The following is a 16945-nucleotide window of genomic DNA, read 5'->3' on the forward strand; positions in this document are numbered from 1 at the left end:
TCTATAACTTGGTTGTATGGTTCAAATACGTTTTAAATTACGTCTAAATACGTATTTACGGTTAACTAGGCATGCCAGCATGACGTGGGGCCATTTATAGTGACGGACAGACAAACATCAAAATTGTACGACTAAATGACCATCAGGTCTCACCTGTGAGCGAACAACTGAAATTAATCTACGTCGTTGCGCTTTTGTAGAAAAGTCCCTTTGTTTTTTCGAAATCAATCCGCAACCCTTCGTTAAGTGGAAAAAACGTTTCGTTTTTTTTCAAAAAAGCCCCTGGGCAGATGCACTCCGGCGCATATCGCGTCCGCCCCCACCCTGATTCTCCTCCTCCCCTCGCCGCCGACCGTTTGCCTCCTCCTCTGCGGCTCCTGGCACGGGCGCCGACGCGGCGGAGAAGAAGCGGGACAAGGCGTAGCTCATGCTGCGGGAGCGCGGGCGATTCAACCCGGCGCCCTACTTCGTCGAGAGGTCATCTCCGGCTTCAACAAGACATGGGTCTGTTTTCTGCTGCCGAGACGTCAGCGATGCGGAGCCTGCACAAGCGCAACACCCGACGGATCTGGAACCTCGCCAGGAAGAAGAAGCAGGTACGCACGCATGCCTCGCCTCGCTGAAACAACCCTCGATTTGCTTGCCAATTTTATTTACCCTCTCCAAATTAGCAATACTGCTGGCGTCAAACTCTTGTTGGGGGGACAGTTCAGTTCACTGCCGGTGCCAAACTGTTGGTGCCGAGTTCGCTGCTAGTGCCACCCAAACTAATTACTACTTTAGGTACTTGCTGATTAGTAATTATTGATTATGTATGTGGCTGGGCATCATGTCTGTCTTTGTTCCATCAGGGAATACTGAATCATACTTCTGTGTTGTGTATGAATGGTTGCTGAGTGCTGACAGTAAATGCTGGCATGACGAGTCTTCATTTTAGCGTACGTCTGCTTTGTTTCCTTCTTGTTCGAGTTATTCGTGCAAAAAAAGTGCTTTCATATCACCATTTGAAGGAGAGTAGCGGTACATTATCAGGTGTGAATGTGATTCAGAAAATAAATAAATGTTATGTCCGATAGTTTACAGTTCATGATTCATAGGACATCTTGAGTAAGCTATGAGGGCCAAGTGCTACTTTTTTCTGTGACTCTGATATTATTTTTTTTGAAGGAAAACTGTAAGGGAAACCCCCACAACGAGTTTTTTTTAAATAATAAGAACCCAAATTCACGTCCGTGGGGACTTGAACCAAGGTGGCTGGGTTGTACATCCACTCCACTAGCCAAGTGAGCTAGGCTCACTTCCTTGTGACCCTGATATTCAGATTGTAATTCTGTTTCTTTTGGTGAAAGGCAATTACAGGTCACAGAACTGTGGGAGCGTTTTTAAGGGTTGTTGTCCCACGCACAAATTTAGAAACGGAGTGAGTAATTAAAATGAAAATATATGGAACACTGGTGAGCATAATAAAAGGTGTTGATAACCTGACGATGTATTTAACGTGCTTCATAAAACAAGCTGGCCATTTTTTCTTTCTCCAAAGAGCATATACGAAAACCGTAGGAGTCTAAAGATTTTTTTATTCAGTTGTAATACGTGTACGTGTGACAAACTGAGACGAGAAAGAAGGAAAATAGTTGTAATCATAAGACATGTAACAATGTCTCCCGTTGCAACGCACGGGCATTTGTGCTAGTAAAAAATAAAGATATCTTGCTATTCAAATAAATGACATATATGCTATCAATGACCCGCCCTAACCACATAACCAAGGTAATTTTATTGTATACTACATACCGCTTCTGTTTATTTAACTAACTCCACCGCGGAGTTAAATGGGTTGCAATGAGTGTCACTCAATTTCCACATGTTAGTTATTTTTCTTCCTTAAAAATTACAAAAGTATTCAAACTATAATTACAATATTAAGAAAACATTTAATTTAATTTAAAAAATAATGAATTTAAATAATAATAAACAATTAATAAAACTTTGTCGGAATTTTTAGAAGGATTTTGATATATAATAAAATAATTTTACAATTTCCAAAAGTTCATACATTTTGAAATGTTCATCTAATTTTCAAAATCTTCATCTTTAAAAGATATATCCACGTGCTCTCTATTTGGAACTTCAGTTTTTTCCTTTTTAGAAAATTTGAACTTTTTTTGGAACTTTTTTTGTTTTCAGAAATTTTAGAACATATGTAAAATATTGTAATAGTAATCAAGATAAATCTAGAATCTTATTGTCTTAAAATATTTTTTAACTAGAAAAATGTATGCATATTTTAAAATGTGTTAATTTAAATATAAGAATGTATAAAATTCTTGGGGCACAATAGGCTGTTATATATATTTTTACACATATTTTAAAATTTATTTTCATTCAAAAATATATATTTTGGCAAACACATTTTGTTTATTAAAATACATGGACACTTTTACAACTAGAAATACATTTCCTAAAAGTATGAACACTTTATATACTACATATATATCTTGTAATTTTTAAAATAAAAAACAACTAACATATGTAAAATGGGCTGCACTAACTTTACCGCATTTAATTCCACGGTCTTGTTAGGTAGATAAATTGTGCTAGTGATGATGAATAGACAATAATTTTACCTTTCGGAAGTGGTTACGCAGGTTGTTCGTGGAGCACAGTCCACTGGTTCGAATCCTAACCTATCCATTTTTTGTTTATTATAGTTGTGTACTAACAGGTGGGACCCGATGGTCAATGAGACATACTCCTTGTGTCAGTTTATCCGGCACTGCAAGTGGGCCCTGCGCCAAGCTGGCATGTCTAGTCAGCAATACATATGTATCTAGACATGATTTAAACTGTATTTGAACCATATTGCCAAGTCTTGAAACCAATTCGGTGTATTATTCAAGTTCAGACATCAAAGTAAACATCCATGACAAGTTTGGGCACCATTAGTGTTATTACCTCAATAAAGAACTCTCAAGGCAGTAGTACTGGTTTGCTTTCCCGGCCGCTGAGTACTGACTATCAGGGTACGTCAGTACTCATCAGTAGCAAAAGTCAACATTAGGATAAAACTAATGTTTCCTTGTGGGCGAAGCAATTCGTAGGTACGGCGAGCCTTTCAATTCAAAGACGAGGCAGATGGCGTCCAACTCGTACGCACGCGATCTTGTTACTTGGCCGCGCCAATGCAATGCAATGCATCCCATCAGTTTTAATTAGCAGCACAACTCAACTGCTTGACAAAAAGATGTTTTGCCGACGTACCATTCGCCCCTTGTATCCACTCTGTATGCCGACGCACTCGAAGTCTCGAATGAATGAATAATAATCTCGGCCGTCTGTTCAGCGGGGCAGCATTCATGGACTTAGGAAAATAGCTTATTCTACATACTGCTCGATACATTTGATATCTAGACAAATCGAAGATAAATGATTGACTTTTCCGTTATGGACCGTCTCAATGTCGTGGTAAAGCCTTAGAATCTACTCCCTTCGTTCCTAAATACTTCCTCCGTTTTAAAATAACTGTCTCAAGCTTAGTACAAATTTATACTAAAGTTAGTACAAAGTTGAGACACTTATTTTGGAACGGAGGGAGTATAAGTCTTTTTAGAAATTTCATTAAAGGACTAATACGTAGCAAAATGAGTGAACCTATGCTCTAAAGTATGTCTATATACATCTGTATGTAGTGTTTTAGTGAAATCTTTTAAAAGAATTATATTTAAGAACGGAGGGAGTACTTGTCACACTACAACCTAGCCTCGTGGTAAAAGGTCAACCGTGAAACTTACTCTTGCACACAGACCACGAGTGTCAATCAAGAAAGAAATATGCCTGCTCTGCTCGTGACGATTTCGTGAAGCAGACGGGTGTCAATCAAGAACAAAAAATCAATCAATCAATCTGGAGACTAGACGAGATGGCCAGAAATGCTGGACTGATGCAAGAATCGGTTTGATCGCAACATTGGGACGACAAAGTTTTTGAATGTTGGCAGCTGCCAAATTCATTGATTAGAAAAGATATTCTTTCCTAATCTTTACCTAATAATAAAGAGGCTATCGCTTTCGTCGGAAAACCCACCGAGGTGATTTTACAAAAAAACTCATACCGTTTATAACATTAAACTCGTAGTATATATTAAATGTTTTTTAAAATACTCATATCTTTTAAACCGTAACTCCAAATTTAACATATTATATATGGAATTTGATTAAAAAAATATGTAGGATTTAAATATGATATTATTTTATCTGTTAAACGTTTAATAAAAATACTATCTACGGTGCAATCTTAATAAATAAGTTATTATTCGTCTTTCTTTCATACCGGTACTCATCCGGGTTGGGGATGAACACGTCCACAAAATCAGCATTGAAGATGAAACTGAAGGTCACTTGACTGATTCTTTGTACGTATTAAATCTACATACAAGCAATGTTAAAATAGAAGACCTATGAAATTTTGAACTGCATTTTTGTAGGACAAGACCATTTTTATAAATTAAGAGCGTGTGATATTTCTTTCTCCCGTTGCAACGCATGGGTCCTTTTGCTATATCGTAACTATAAATTCTCAAATTATAGACATTTTTTATAAATTAAGAACGTGTGTCGTATGGTATTTCTTTCTCCCGTTGCAACGCATGGGCCCTTTTGCTAGTAATAATAAAACGCAGAGCGCTTCCGTCGTTCGTCGTTGGTGGTTTTGCAAAAAAATCCCTGTCTTTTCAAGTAATTAACCCGCCGTCCTTTTTTAACTGACTAACCAGAAAAATGTTTCGTTCTTACAAAAAGAACCTCGCGTTTTGCAGTATTCCATCCGAGATCCTGCTCTTTAAGATAAGGTTTCGTTTTGGGGCCCGGTGCGGTGCGGTGCGCGGGGTGCCACCAGCACCCGCCCGCCACCGTCGCCACCACCAAGGCGCGGGAGAAGCCTAAGGGCGCGCGCAAGCTGCGCGCCGCCGACGTCGCGCTCAACCACCGCCTCGTCTCCTGGCGCGTCGGCGGTGGCACCGAGGACGGCCCGGCCGCCACGGGCGAGTACAACTACAGGGGCGCCTCCACGTCCGCCGTGCTCGCCCACCTCGCCGGCGGCAACAACTGGCACGCCGAGGACAAGGAGGAGGACGACGCCGATCTCGTAGCCGCCGCCCTGAGGGGGATCTCTGACCTGTACGACCTCATTGTCAGCCTCCAGGCCGCGCGGGGCGGACAAGAAGATGACGCACACGGCACGGCGACAGCGGCGGACACCGACGAAATCGAGGAGCACGATGCTGAAATTACCGACGATGTCGACGAGGACGAGGAGGAGGAGGACGACGGGATTTGCGTGGTGCGGGGCATCACAAGCGCGCTCGAGTTCTCCGACGGGGAGGAGGACTGGATCGTGGTCTGATCCGAACTCATCTCATTCATTTGCAAATAAGACGGCGTGCAACAGAGGTCAGCCGCCCGCACCCCTCTGTATCTGCTGCTGCTGCTCAATTCCATTCAAATATGCATCTGCATCTGCTCTGCTCCTGTTAATTCATCGTGCCCTTGTGTGTATACTGCCCATGTGTGTATACTGCTTTGTTCCTGTTAATTGATTGTGTCAGCGGTGCGGGATCGACCGAATCTCTGAGCTTTGTTCCTGTTAGTTGCTTGATAACTGGATCACGTCATTGGGAGAATCACGTGATGGACTAGACTCAAACTAATAGACGTAGCATGTTGATCGTGTTATTTTGTTGCTACTATTTTTTACGTGTCAAGTATTTGTTCCTATGACCATGAGATCATATAACTCACTAACACCGGAGGAATGCTTTGTGTGTATCAAACGTCGCAACGTAACTGGATGACTATAAAGATGTTCTACAGGTATCTCCGAAGGTGTTCGTTGAGTAAGTATGGATCGAGACTGGGATTTGTCACTCCGTGTGACGGAGAGGTATCTTGGGGCCCACTCGGTAATACAACATCACACACAAGCCTTGCAAGCAATGTAACTTAGTGTAAGTTGCGGGATTTTGTATTACGGAACGAGTAAAGAGACTTGCCGGTAAACGAGATTGAAATAGGTATGCGGATACGGACGATCGAATCTCGTGCAAGTAACATACCAAGGACAAAGGGAATGACATACGGGATTATATGAATCCGTGGCACTGAGGTTCAAACGATAAGATCTTCGTAGAATATGTGGGATCCAATATGGTCCGGAATGGTCGATATTTGATTACCGGAAATGGTCCGGAAACGAAGATTAATATATAGGATGACCTCATTTGATTACCGGAAGGTTTTCGGAGTTATCGGGAATGTACCGGGAAAGACGAATGGGTTCCGGGTGTTCACCCGGGGGGGGGGGGGCAGCCCACCCCGGGGAAGCCCATAGGCCTTGGGGGTGGCGCACCAGCCCTTGGTGGGTTGGTGGGACAGCCCAAAAAAGACCTATGCGCCATGGATAGAAAATCAAAGAGAAAAGAAAGAAAAAGGAGGTGGGAAAGGAGAGAAGGACTCCACCTTCCCATCCTAGTTGGACTAGGATTGGAGGAGGACTCCTCCTCCTTTGGTGGCGCAGACCTTGGGGCTCCTTGAGCTTCAAGGCAAGCCTCCCCTCCCCTCCTCCTATATATATGGAGCTATTAGGGCTGATTTGAGACAACTTTTGCCACGGCAGCCCGACCACATACCTCCACGGTTTTACCTCTAGATCGTGTTTCTGCGGAGCTCGGGCGGAGCCCTGCTGAGATTAGATCACCACCAACCTCCGGAGCGCCGTCACGCTGCCGGAGAACTCATCTACCTCTCCGTCTCTCTTGCTGGATCAAGAAGGCCGAGATCATCGTCGAGTTGTACGTGTGCTGAACGCGGAGGTGCCGACCGTTCGGCACTAGATCGTGGGACGGATCGCGGGACGGTTCGTGGGAAAGTTCGCGGGGCGGATCAAGGGACGTGAGGACGTTCCACTACATCAACCGCGTCCACTAACGCTTCTGCTGTGGATCTACAAGGGTACGTAGATCGGAAATCCCCTCTCGTAGATGGACATCACCATGATAGGTCTTGGTGCGCGTAGGAAATTTTTTGTTTCCCATGCGATGTTCCCCAACACACCCCACAACACACCCGGTGGGACACTCGAACGCTTTCGTTGCTGTCAAAGTGCATACCAAGAACCGTTGTATCAATCCGAGCTGCCACAAGCCTATCCACGAAACTCGACGGCATCAAAGGAGAACGCTATGTCCGATAGAGCAAACATATGCTGCTTTAATCCCCCGAGGTTGGCCGACATAACTTGCCTCACGAATTTGCATGTGAAAGATGCTTCTGTTGCTCTCATGGCGATGCTACAGAAGTTGGCGCCAACCACCAACATGAGCACCAGGTCCCTCTGACCGACTCTACCTTGAAGGCGATGTCCTCAGGAGGAGATACGACGTCGAGCAAAGCCGATAGCGTCATCATCGTTCGATCCGCAAGAGTAAATCTATGGTTTCCCTCGGAGAATGTCGGGCATGGGAAGGAGGGGGCTGCAACATCGATACCTCCAACAAGGGGACGGTGCTCGAAGGCGTCGTCATCGATTGCTCAAGAAGTCATTTAAAAAGATATCCAACTTCCATGCATTTGTTGTTGATCAAGACATCATAGATCAACAACGAATGCATGAAAGTTGGATATCTTTCAAGATGTCTTTTTGTGGTTCTTATTTTTTCTTGGTCTTGTTATTCTAGTCAAGATTTGATGGATGTATTTCAAACTATCAAAAAATCATTGATGAAAATAATAAAAATGAGAAGAAAAAAATCTATGCAGACGAGATGAGGCCGAAGATCCGCCGTGCGTTGGGCGTCCGGCCAACGCCAACACAAATCCGGACATGCACTTCTACATTTCCATCTCAAACGAACGAAATTCGAACAAAACAAACATCTATGAATGACTGAGTCCAAATTATGTGATCGATGAGTAACTGAACAGCATGTTCGAACGTTTGAGGGAATATGAAGAGTCCGATTATAGATGGTGTGACAGTTAGTGCGGGTGTCCGTCCATCCGGGTTGTTTGATGAGTCCCTCCCTCTGGAATCCTCCTCTGTTTATTCGTTTTCATTTTTCTTTGTTTAGTGAGAGAAAGATAGTGAGTGAGAGCCCCGTAGTGGATTATGAGCGATAATAGCTGTTTCTTGTATATCGAAGTGGTATATGCAGAGGAAGATGATGAATTTCACCGTGCGAAACAAAATGTCCCCATTCCCTTCTTATCGTCTGATATTTTCTCAACGTTGGGTTTCACGCCGTTGGCTGATGTGCTAGTAGTACTACTACCGTGTGACGTTGAGCGATCGCAGATGGCGACGTACTTCGTACGTAACGTGACGCGGTTACTCCCTTCCCGGTTCTAGAAAGGTGGCGAAAATTCCGCCGTTCAACCGTCAACTGACCACCCAATTTCCCGTCCGTTTCCAGGATATTCTGTAGCCTTGTACGCGCGATGGCGACGCGTATTCTCCGTGGACGGAACGAACCCGCCGGCCGGTTGCGGCCGCCGCCGCGGAGCTGCACGCGGCCGGCTTTCGTTTTAAATTAATAGCGCACCATCAAACCGAACCCTAGCTAGCGGAACAATTGAAACGAAATCGTAGGGCGGTGGGCTACGTTTACGTAGTTACGCGTATGGTGGTCAGTGAAGCTGTTGCCGTCTGACGACCGGTTGCTCCTGCTCCAAGTGGTGCGTGCACCGCCGTGGTTTTCGCTTGGTCGCGGGCTCGCGGCTCCATGGCTCCACACAAGGTGCTGCTCTGACTGCCAACCACCGCGGAGGTTGGAAAAGTCAACCTTGGGATGGAATTTATGTAGCCCTGCAAGACGAGTCTTGTGTGCTAGGTCAACCTTGTATTTTACTCATAACGTCAAGCATCGAGCCAATTTTACTGTTTTGACCTTTTGCTGAAATAAATTCATAAATTGACCTTGTTTTCAAAAGAATCTCAAATCCGTCCGTGGTGATGCCAACATCCCTGACGTCCAGCCTACATACCACCTTAGCATCTTGACCGTGATATCTTTCGTGTAAGCTGCACGTCAGGGATGTTCAGCTGGACGCCACGGCTCATGACATTTCCCGTATAATCTAGATGCCAGTGCTATTGACGTGACAAAAAAAAAACAGATTTGAGATATATTTTCTAAAATATGGTCAATCGTTATTATGTTTCGGTTATAGGTCAGGACAGTAAAATTGTCCGTCATGGACACACATTCTCTGCTAGGTCCGACATGATTCCTAGAACATCTCCAACAAGCGCGCAACCGCACGGCGCATTAAAATAAGTTTGCAGCGCTGAAATAGCAACCTTTTGCGCGCCGCAGAGCGCTGGCTCCAGCGGTCGCTAAAAAAATTTACGCGCCGCTTCAACAGAAGTGCTAAAATTTAGATCGTGTGATACACATTACACACAAAAAACAAGATGATACAAAGGATATCATATATAGATTAAAAAAAGATAGTATAGATAGTTCATTGTGGATAGAAACTACTCCTCGTTAATAGCTATAGATAAAAATATGGGAAACGTTACCTTTCAACCGGCTGATCCTGCTCTCGCGTCCAGCGCCTCCTTTGTTTGCCACGTGACCGGGCGGACGAGCCGTGACCGTTTTCCTGAAACAACTTCATTGTTTCAGGACGTTGTTCCTACAGCTTGGAAGTAGTTGCACAAGGAGGGAGCCCAGGTATGGCGACGAAGACTTCCACTGGAGCAAGCCAAGAGCTCGGCGGCCGCCCCGACGGCCGCCCGACGCCAAGAGCTCGCCGGCCGCATCGCCGCCTAGAGCTCGCCGGCCACCCCGCCGCCTGGAGCCCGTCGGCCGCCCCGCCGCCTAGAGCTCGCCGGCCGCTCCGTCGCCAAGAGCTCGTCGGCGCCTCCTCTCCAGTCCGGCCAGCAACGGGACCACGCCGGCTCCCGTGGTCGGATCCCGCCGTCGGGGAGCTTTCCTACTCGCTAGGTAGTGCTTCTACAACTTGACCTTTGCTGCAAAGATTTCTGAAACATGACCTTTGTTGCAAAAAATTCTCCCGCAAAACGAAGAAAAAAAAATCCTGCATCAAGCAAATTGTTTCTGAAACTCGACCGTTGTTTCAGGAATTAACGGGTCCAACGTTTATTTCTTATAACAAAGCGAAAATTTCTGCAACTCAGCCATTGTTTTAGGAATTATGGGGTGCTTGGTTGGAGCAGATCGGACGGCTACGCGTAAATCGGACGTCCCTCCAAGTGGTGGATGCGTAGCAGGCCCCTAAAAATATACATAAAAACGATAAAAACTATCCCTCGTCGTCTTTCTCCGATGCCTTGGTGTCCGACTACTCCATCGTGATGAAGGCGTCAACCCATCGTTCTTCGTCGGGGTCCCAAATCGACACTACCTTGAGCTCGATGTTGAAGAGCGCGGCTTACTTCCGCATATGCATGTCCTCACGATAGGCGGCTCGCTCCGCCCTCCTTTGCGTGAAGAATGCGCGCTCATCAAGGACGTCCTGCGGAAACTGTTGGCGCCACGTCGCCTGGCATGTTCGTCCATCTTAGTGATGCCGAGGCGGCGTTCCCGCCTCCAGTTCTCGTGCGCCCCCTCCCGCGTCATCACCTCAGGGAAATTCATGTCCCTACGAGGCCATCGGAGGCGCCACATCGCGCATCATACGCGCGCGTGGCCACGTCGACGGTGTTGAACGTGCCGAGACCAAATCACGTGTCGTCGAGCGGATCTCGGTGTAGAGGGTGCCGGAGGGGCGTTCGCAGACGCCGCGGAAACCCAAACTTCCCCTGCGGCACGGCGGAAGCAGGCGAGCAGAGACGAGAAAGAGCGTCAGAGGGCGTGTGGTGAGGGACAGAGCGGTGGGAGGGCGCGTGGGGGCGCTGAATTTATAAAGCGTGTCGAATGCCGGAGTCTTCTCCCGCGCGCTGGAATCTCCAGCACCTGCTGGAGCGCGCGAAACCACTCCGCGCATGCTAAAACCCACATTTCCCGTGCGTGTTTTTTACCGCCGCTGTTGAAGATGTTTGTATCACTTGCAAGTGGCATGCTTGGACAGAATATGAGTCCCATTAGGATCGGTGTGACCGTCGTGGAAAGAAGAGGAGAAGGGCCGTCGAGATTGGACTCACTGTCAACACCACGATAAACATTTTAAGGACCGAATTAGCCCATCACGGACTGTAGATGCTTTAAGAAGCATTTTTTAGCATAGTACAATCGAAGTCGTTTAAATACACGAGCGTACACTCACCCCTATGAACGCAAGCACGCACACCCTATCCCTATAATCATCTTCGAGGGACTAAGCCGGCACATCATCTTGAGATTGACGAAGTCGCCACTGATGCCTTTATTGTCGACGAGAACGTCTCCTTCCACTGAAAGCACGTCACCATAAGACGTGGAATAAATTCAAAAAAATGCAAACACCAACGTCAAGTGTGAAACTTAGAACTCTGATGGACAGAAGATACCAGAGTCCTCCTAGTCATCCAACCACAGATTGATTTGCTTCTTTTTCTTTTTACAAGTAAAGAGACGAGAAGCATATACACAGCGATTAAATTATCAGAGTGCGCCCAACAGAAGAAAAAAAATCAAGTTTCAACATTACCAGCAAGGCAGCAACTACTGAGCGAGCAACTATGTAAATGTTTACGTACATTTACGGAATAGTGTGATTTATCAATAATTGATTGGATTAAAAGGATGGTGAGGCCCATCCATCCCTGCAAATCAGGGGGTCATGTTTAAATTAGGCCATGTTTGAAACCACAATAGATTATGATAATCTGTATTATGAAAATAGATTATATAATCTGGTTTATAAAAATAATCTAGGTGGACATGTTTGAAGGCTAGATTATATAAACTGTAATCCACATTTTACATTCCATAATGACTTGTCTGCCCTCTGTTTTTTTTAAAAGAGGTGGGTGGCGGTGGCAGGAATGTAATTATCTTCAACTATACAAGGGTAATGAATCATTAGCAACCCATAATCTGATTTTAGCTGGGTAGAGTAGATTGTGAGCTTTTAATAATCTGTCTATCTAGTTTCTATAATCTACACCATAATATGTCCTGTTTGAAGACAAAATAAATTATAAAAACTGAATTATATAATCTGAGTGGTTCCAAACAGGATCTTAGAAGGTTTAGTAAACGTAAGTAGGATTTAGTAGGTCTAGCATTTTTGAATGGATTTTGATCCGCTTTTCTTTCCGACCGGCGAGAAGGAAAAGGGATTGAGCCGAAAGTCCGAAACAACTGGCGTACGTAGGCCATGTTACGGGAAAAAAGATGAACGATTTCACATGGCAACCGCGTAGGTACGCGATCCTCCTTGGAATAAACCTGCTGGCCGATGTGCAGAAGCCGCCGCGGAGGCGGAGCTCGCGGCCGATTTTAGTACGCCTGCCGCCTGCCGCCTGCCATCTGCAGCCCGCCCGCTTCTCCAACTGTTGCCAATAATACGTGCATTCCTTAATTCCACACACGGACGGAACAGTGGCGTGCCGTGTTTTTCACTCGGGTAACGACGGACACAACAACGTGTCTGCTCTGCCAACGCGACACTTGCAGGGTAAGTTTCAGACAAGTGAAACAAATCTTGCAAGGCAGTTCTCCTTTGAATGTCGTGCAGGACAGCGAGAGTCAACCTTTGAATGGAACCCAACTTATTGTTATTGCTCTTGCAAGACAAGCCTGGTGTGGAAAGTCAACCCGTCAACTTACTCTTTGTTTTGAATACCGTCATGGAAATTGCTCTTTATAAGTATGAAGATAGGCGGCTGCTATAAATCAACCGAAATCAGCCGGGTCCGTAACCATCCGATTCATCCTAGTGTAACCATAGATGAAGTCAACGCATCACTTTGCTCCCGGCTTTCTCCTTCCGAGCCAGCAAACGAAATGCTCGCAGCAGACCTTTTCATCGTTGTCCCTCCAGCATTGCTGCACAGTAAGAGAAACCACCCCATGGCCGGTGACGATATGGCTTCACTGCAGCACCGGCGGCCGACGACGAGGCTTCATTGCAGCACCTGCGACTGACGAGAAGGGCTTCATTGTAGCACCGGCGGCCGGCGACGCGAGCTTCATTGTAGCATCGGTGACCGGCGGCGAGAGCTTCATTGTAGCATCGGCGCCTTCGTCGCAACATCGGTGGAGGCTTTTGGCGGCACTTCATAGCAACCCGGTGGAGGCTTCAATGACGCCGTGGCGCTTCAATGCAGCCCCGGCCGCCCCTGGCGATGCTCCATGGCAGCACCGGCGCCGGCAGCAGGCTGCGATGCAGCATGCGACGACAATGGCGGATGCAGCTGTCTTCGATGGCGGTGCCTCCCGGTTCCGAGCTGTGGTGGATTCAACCTCTCCTCTGGTTACCAACGAGGAAGAAAGGGGAAAAGAAAGAAAAAACGAGTGGAGAGGAGCGATTGCGAGGAGATAAGGATGTGCTGGAGTGGTGGGTGGCCAGTCACGGGACGCGTGCCGGTTTAAGAGGGGGGAAAATCATCTGGTAACAATGACGTGTGGCGCGAGCGCGACCCGGATGATTTAAAACATTTTCCATGAAGATATGTTTGGCAATTCGGTTTTGCGACGGGACGGGACGGCGCGACACGTAAAGCTAGAGTAGGCAAAATCAAGCACGAGACGAGGTGGGTGAATGGATTAGAAAATGACCAGTCAATATATTTTTTTTTCTTTTTAAAAACGGAGGCAACAGAGTTGACTCATGAATTAATTAAAAAAGAAGAAGAAAGTTGTTTGGTTAATTAACGAAAAAGGTCAGACGCAGCAAGGCAACCTTGATCTTTCAGTTGGCTCTGCAGCAGACAGGCTGCTTACACGTATGTGCAGGGCTTCAGTTATCCGGTCCAGAAAGATGGCCAAAAATCACCGATAACAATAGAATCTTTAACAAACGCACCTGAGCACAACAGTTTATTCTTAGCAGGCGTCCATAACAAAAACCTGTGGGTCAGCTTAACCAACTGTTTTAATCTGCTGTAGCCCGATCCCAACCAAAAGTTCGAAAAGACGAGCTCATCCAAATGCTTTACAAATCGGAAAAAGAACACCTGCTCCTCCACCAGGACCGGCTGACGGGGTGACCTGATCGACGATACATACGTTCGCCGAGACGCGATTCGCGTGGTGTGAACCGGCCTAGCTGACTTTCCACCAGCGGAACAGATCGGGTAGACATACCCCTGTTCTCTTCGCCGGTTCGAAGCAGGCGCACATACACACGGACAAATTCTGGGCACACGAGCGCTCGATGGCGACGCATAGGCAAGCGGAGGCCGTCAATCAACCGAACGTTAAAGCATCTTCAACACACACACGCTAAAATAATTATACAGTATGAAAATAATGTTTTTTTAACATGTTGGAGGGCGTTTGCTACAACAGACGCTGAAAAATATGACGCCCAATCAAACGGCCTCACCTATAGTAGCCTAGATTTTACACCATGTGCGAGCGGACGCATCAAATTCGCAGCGCGTGATGCCGTTTTATCCGGCGCGTTGAACCATGTTTACCGCTCGCCAGATTTTAACGCGCCTTCAGAAACATTAGTTTTGATGGCGCGCTACAGCCTACGGCTTATCTAATGCGTCCGTTGAAGATGCTCTTAGAGCATGTATACAATCGGACGCCTTAAACCCATACCAAGCACCCACACGAACTAACAAGTCACGAAAAATCGATTAAGACGGACGTCTCAAACGGGACTAAAACATCCAGACTAACCAACACTCTTCATATCCAACCAAATGTTGGACGGATACTAGCTCCCAGGAGTGTCCGTCGGGTCAGACCTGGATCAAGCCGGTCCACCCGACCCCACATGTATTTTTCCCATCCATTCGTCTGATCAAACCCTAGGCACTACACATCAATCCCCTTTCACTCCACTCCGTCATCCGAGCTCACATCCAGTGATCTTCGGCCTTCTCCGGCATGGCGGACAGCGGATCTAACTCTGACCAATCTGGATCCTTCGACTGGCGTGTCATACGATACAGATTGGAGGAGGCAATGGCCTTCTGCATTGCACTACGTCGCTCCTGGGAAGACAACGCCCCACCGACGATAGGATATGTCTGGCACGACTCTATAGCGTCGGCTCAATGGTCGCTCGGATCCTTCGTGGCTGGATCAGCGCGGCAACCATCAAATCTGCCCTTCCCATCATCGGTCGGGGCGGAGCATGAGTCCCATTGGGACCGGTGTGGCCGTCATAGAAAGGAGAGGATAAGGGCCTCAAAGGCCCGACTCATTGCCGAAATGACGACGGCAGAGGCGGCACAAGCGGACGCAGATGAGGAAGCCACCTGCGCCCTCATTGTGAAGACAGCGGAGGATGTGCATGTAGTATCCGGACATAGCCAAACATGCCAAATTTTGGTAGTCCGATGGCATGTTGTATGGTATCCGGACAATGTGTATGCATCGTTTACGTTGTTGCATGGTATGTATGGATTTGAGATATGCTAATTGAGGTATTCGGTTGTGATAAGGGAAATATGAGGCGTGACCGGTCAGTGCCCGTGGACGCCCCTGAAGGCGTCCACGGGCGTTTGAGAGGCCAAATTTGCTCCTAGAGCATCTACAGCCAGGCACCCCAAACCCTCCCCCCAAATGTCCGGGAGGACGACCCGTTTGGTGGGCGGTTATAAAAACGTGACCCAAACGGACGCCCCAAACCGGCCTCAAATGTCCGGGATAACCGGCACACCTCATATAGTCATATCCAGCCCAAATATGTGGCAAATAGGAGACCCGGGCGTGACCGGGTGTGGGATCGAGAAGGGACGTCTAGAGGAGGGGTGAATAGACTACATGGCAAACTAAAACCTATGATTTCCCTAATTTTATTGGTTGGTAAGTTTTAGCAATTCTAGCAAGTATAGCACACCCTACACATGCAAAATCATCATGTATGGCAGCGGAAAGTAAGGACATGTACATGTAATTAAGGAGTAGGGGGTAGGAAGATCAAACATAAAGATGACACAAAGATTTTTGGCGTGGTTCCGATAGGTGGTGCTATCGTACATCCATGTTCATGAAGACTTCAACCCACGAAGGGTAATGGTTACGTGAGTTCACGGAGGGCTCCACCCACAAGGGGTCCACGAAGAAGCAACCTTGCCTATTCCACAATCGGTTACGTTCACGAAGGACTAGCCTTACTCGGAGTAGGTCTTCATGAAGTACGCGATCTCCTTGCCCGTACAAACATTTTGGTTCAACTCCACACGAAGTCGGAGGCTTCCAAGCGATGCCTAGCCAATCTAGGATACACCACTCTTCCAAATGTTATAAATGTGTGATACATCTCCAATGCATCGATGGTTTATGAAGTATTCATCCCATATTTACCTAACGCGTTCACTTCTTTCCGAAAAGAAAAAAAACGCATAGGAACATGACAAGGGAAGAAAACCATAGACGAAAAAGAATTGAACCCGCGTGCACCCGCGAATGAATTAGGAGGTCAGACACGCCATCATGGCCGTGGCGCGTCAATGAGATCCAGGCACAAACAGAGTGGGGGAAAAAGCTACCAGCGTGCGAGGGCATGGTCATGGTTTCATCGAAATCCCAAGACTCTGCCCAAGTCAAGAAAGGGGAGAAGGGCAAGAGCAGTATTGAGCATACTTGACTGCTTTCTGGTGGCATCGTACTCGATGGCGACGCGCTGGCGCTGCAGCAACTGATCGTGGCCGATGCGCTCCGTAAGTCCCTTCATCCAACCGACTCGGGGTAGGAGGAGCATGAGCCTAGAGCAGCCATGCTTGCGGTCTTTGGTGCCAGCGACTAATGGAGGAAGATGTGAGATGGGAAGTGAAGATCCCATTCGTTGTGTGGTGGAACGTCCGTGCGAGGATGTAG

General features: G+C 46.8%; 1 protein-coding gene across 1 annotated transcript; it reads left to right on the top strand.

Moving 5' to 3' along the window:
• Window positions 1-290: 290 nt before the first annotated feature.
• LOC123428922 lies at window positions 291-5615 on the top strand. Its single transcript, XM_045113019.1, has 4 exons — window positions 291-596; window positions 1168-1174; window positions 4847-5447; window positions 5603-5615. Exons 1-3 carry the CDS (start codon window positions 291-293, stop codon window positions 5398-5400), a joined length of 867 nt encoding a protein of 288 aa, XP_044968954.1. The 3' UTR covers window positions 5401-5447; window positions 5603-5615.
• The last annotated feature ends 11330 nt before the right edge of the window (window positions 5616-16945 follow it).

Source organism: Hordeum vulgare, chromosome 2H (genome assembly GCF_904849725.1).
Source record: "Hordeum vulgare subsp. vulgare chromosome 2H, MorexV3_pseudomolecules_assembly, whole genome shotgun sequence".
Lineage (NCBI taxonomy): Eukaryota > Viridiplantae > Streptophyta > Magnoliopsida > Poales > Poaceae > Hordeum > Hordeum vulgare.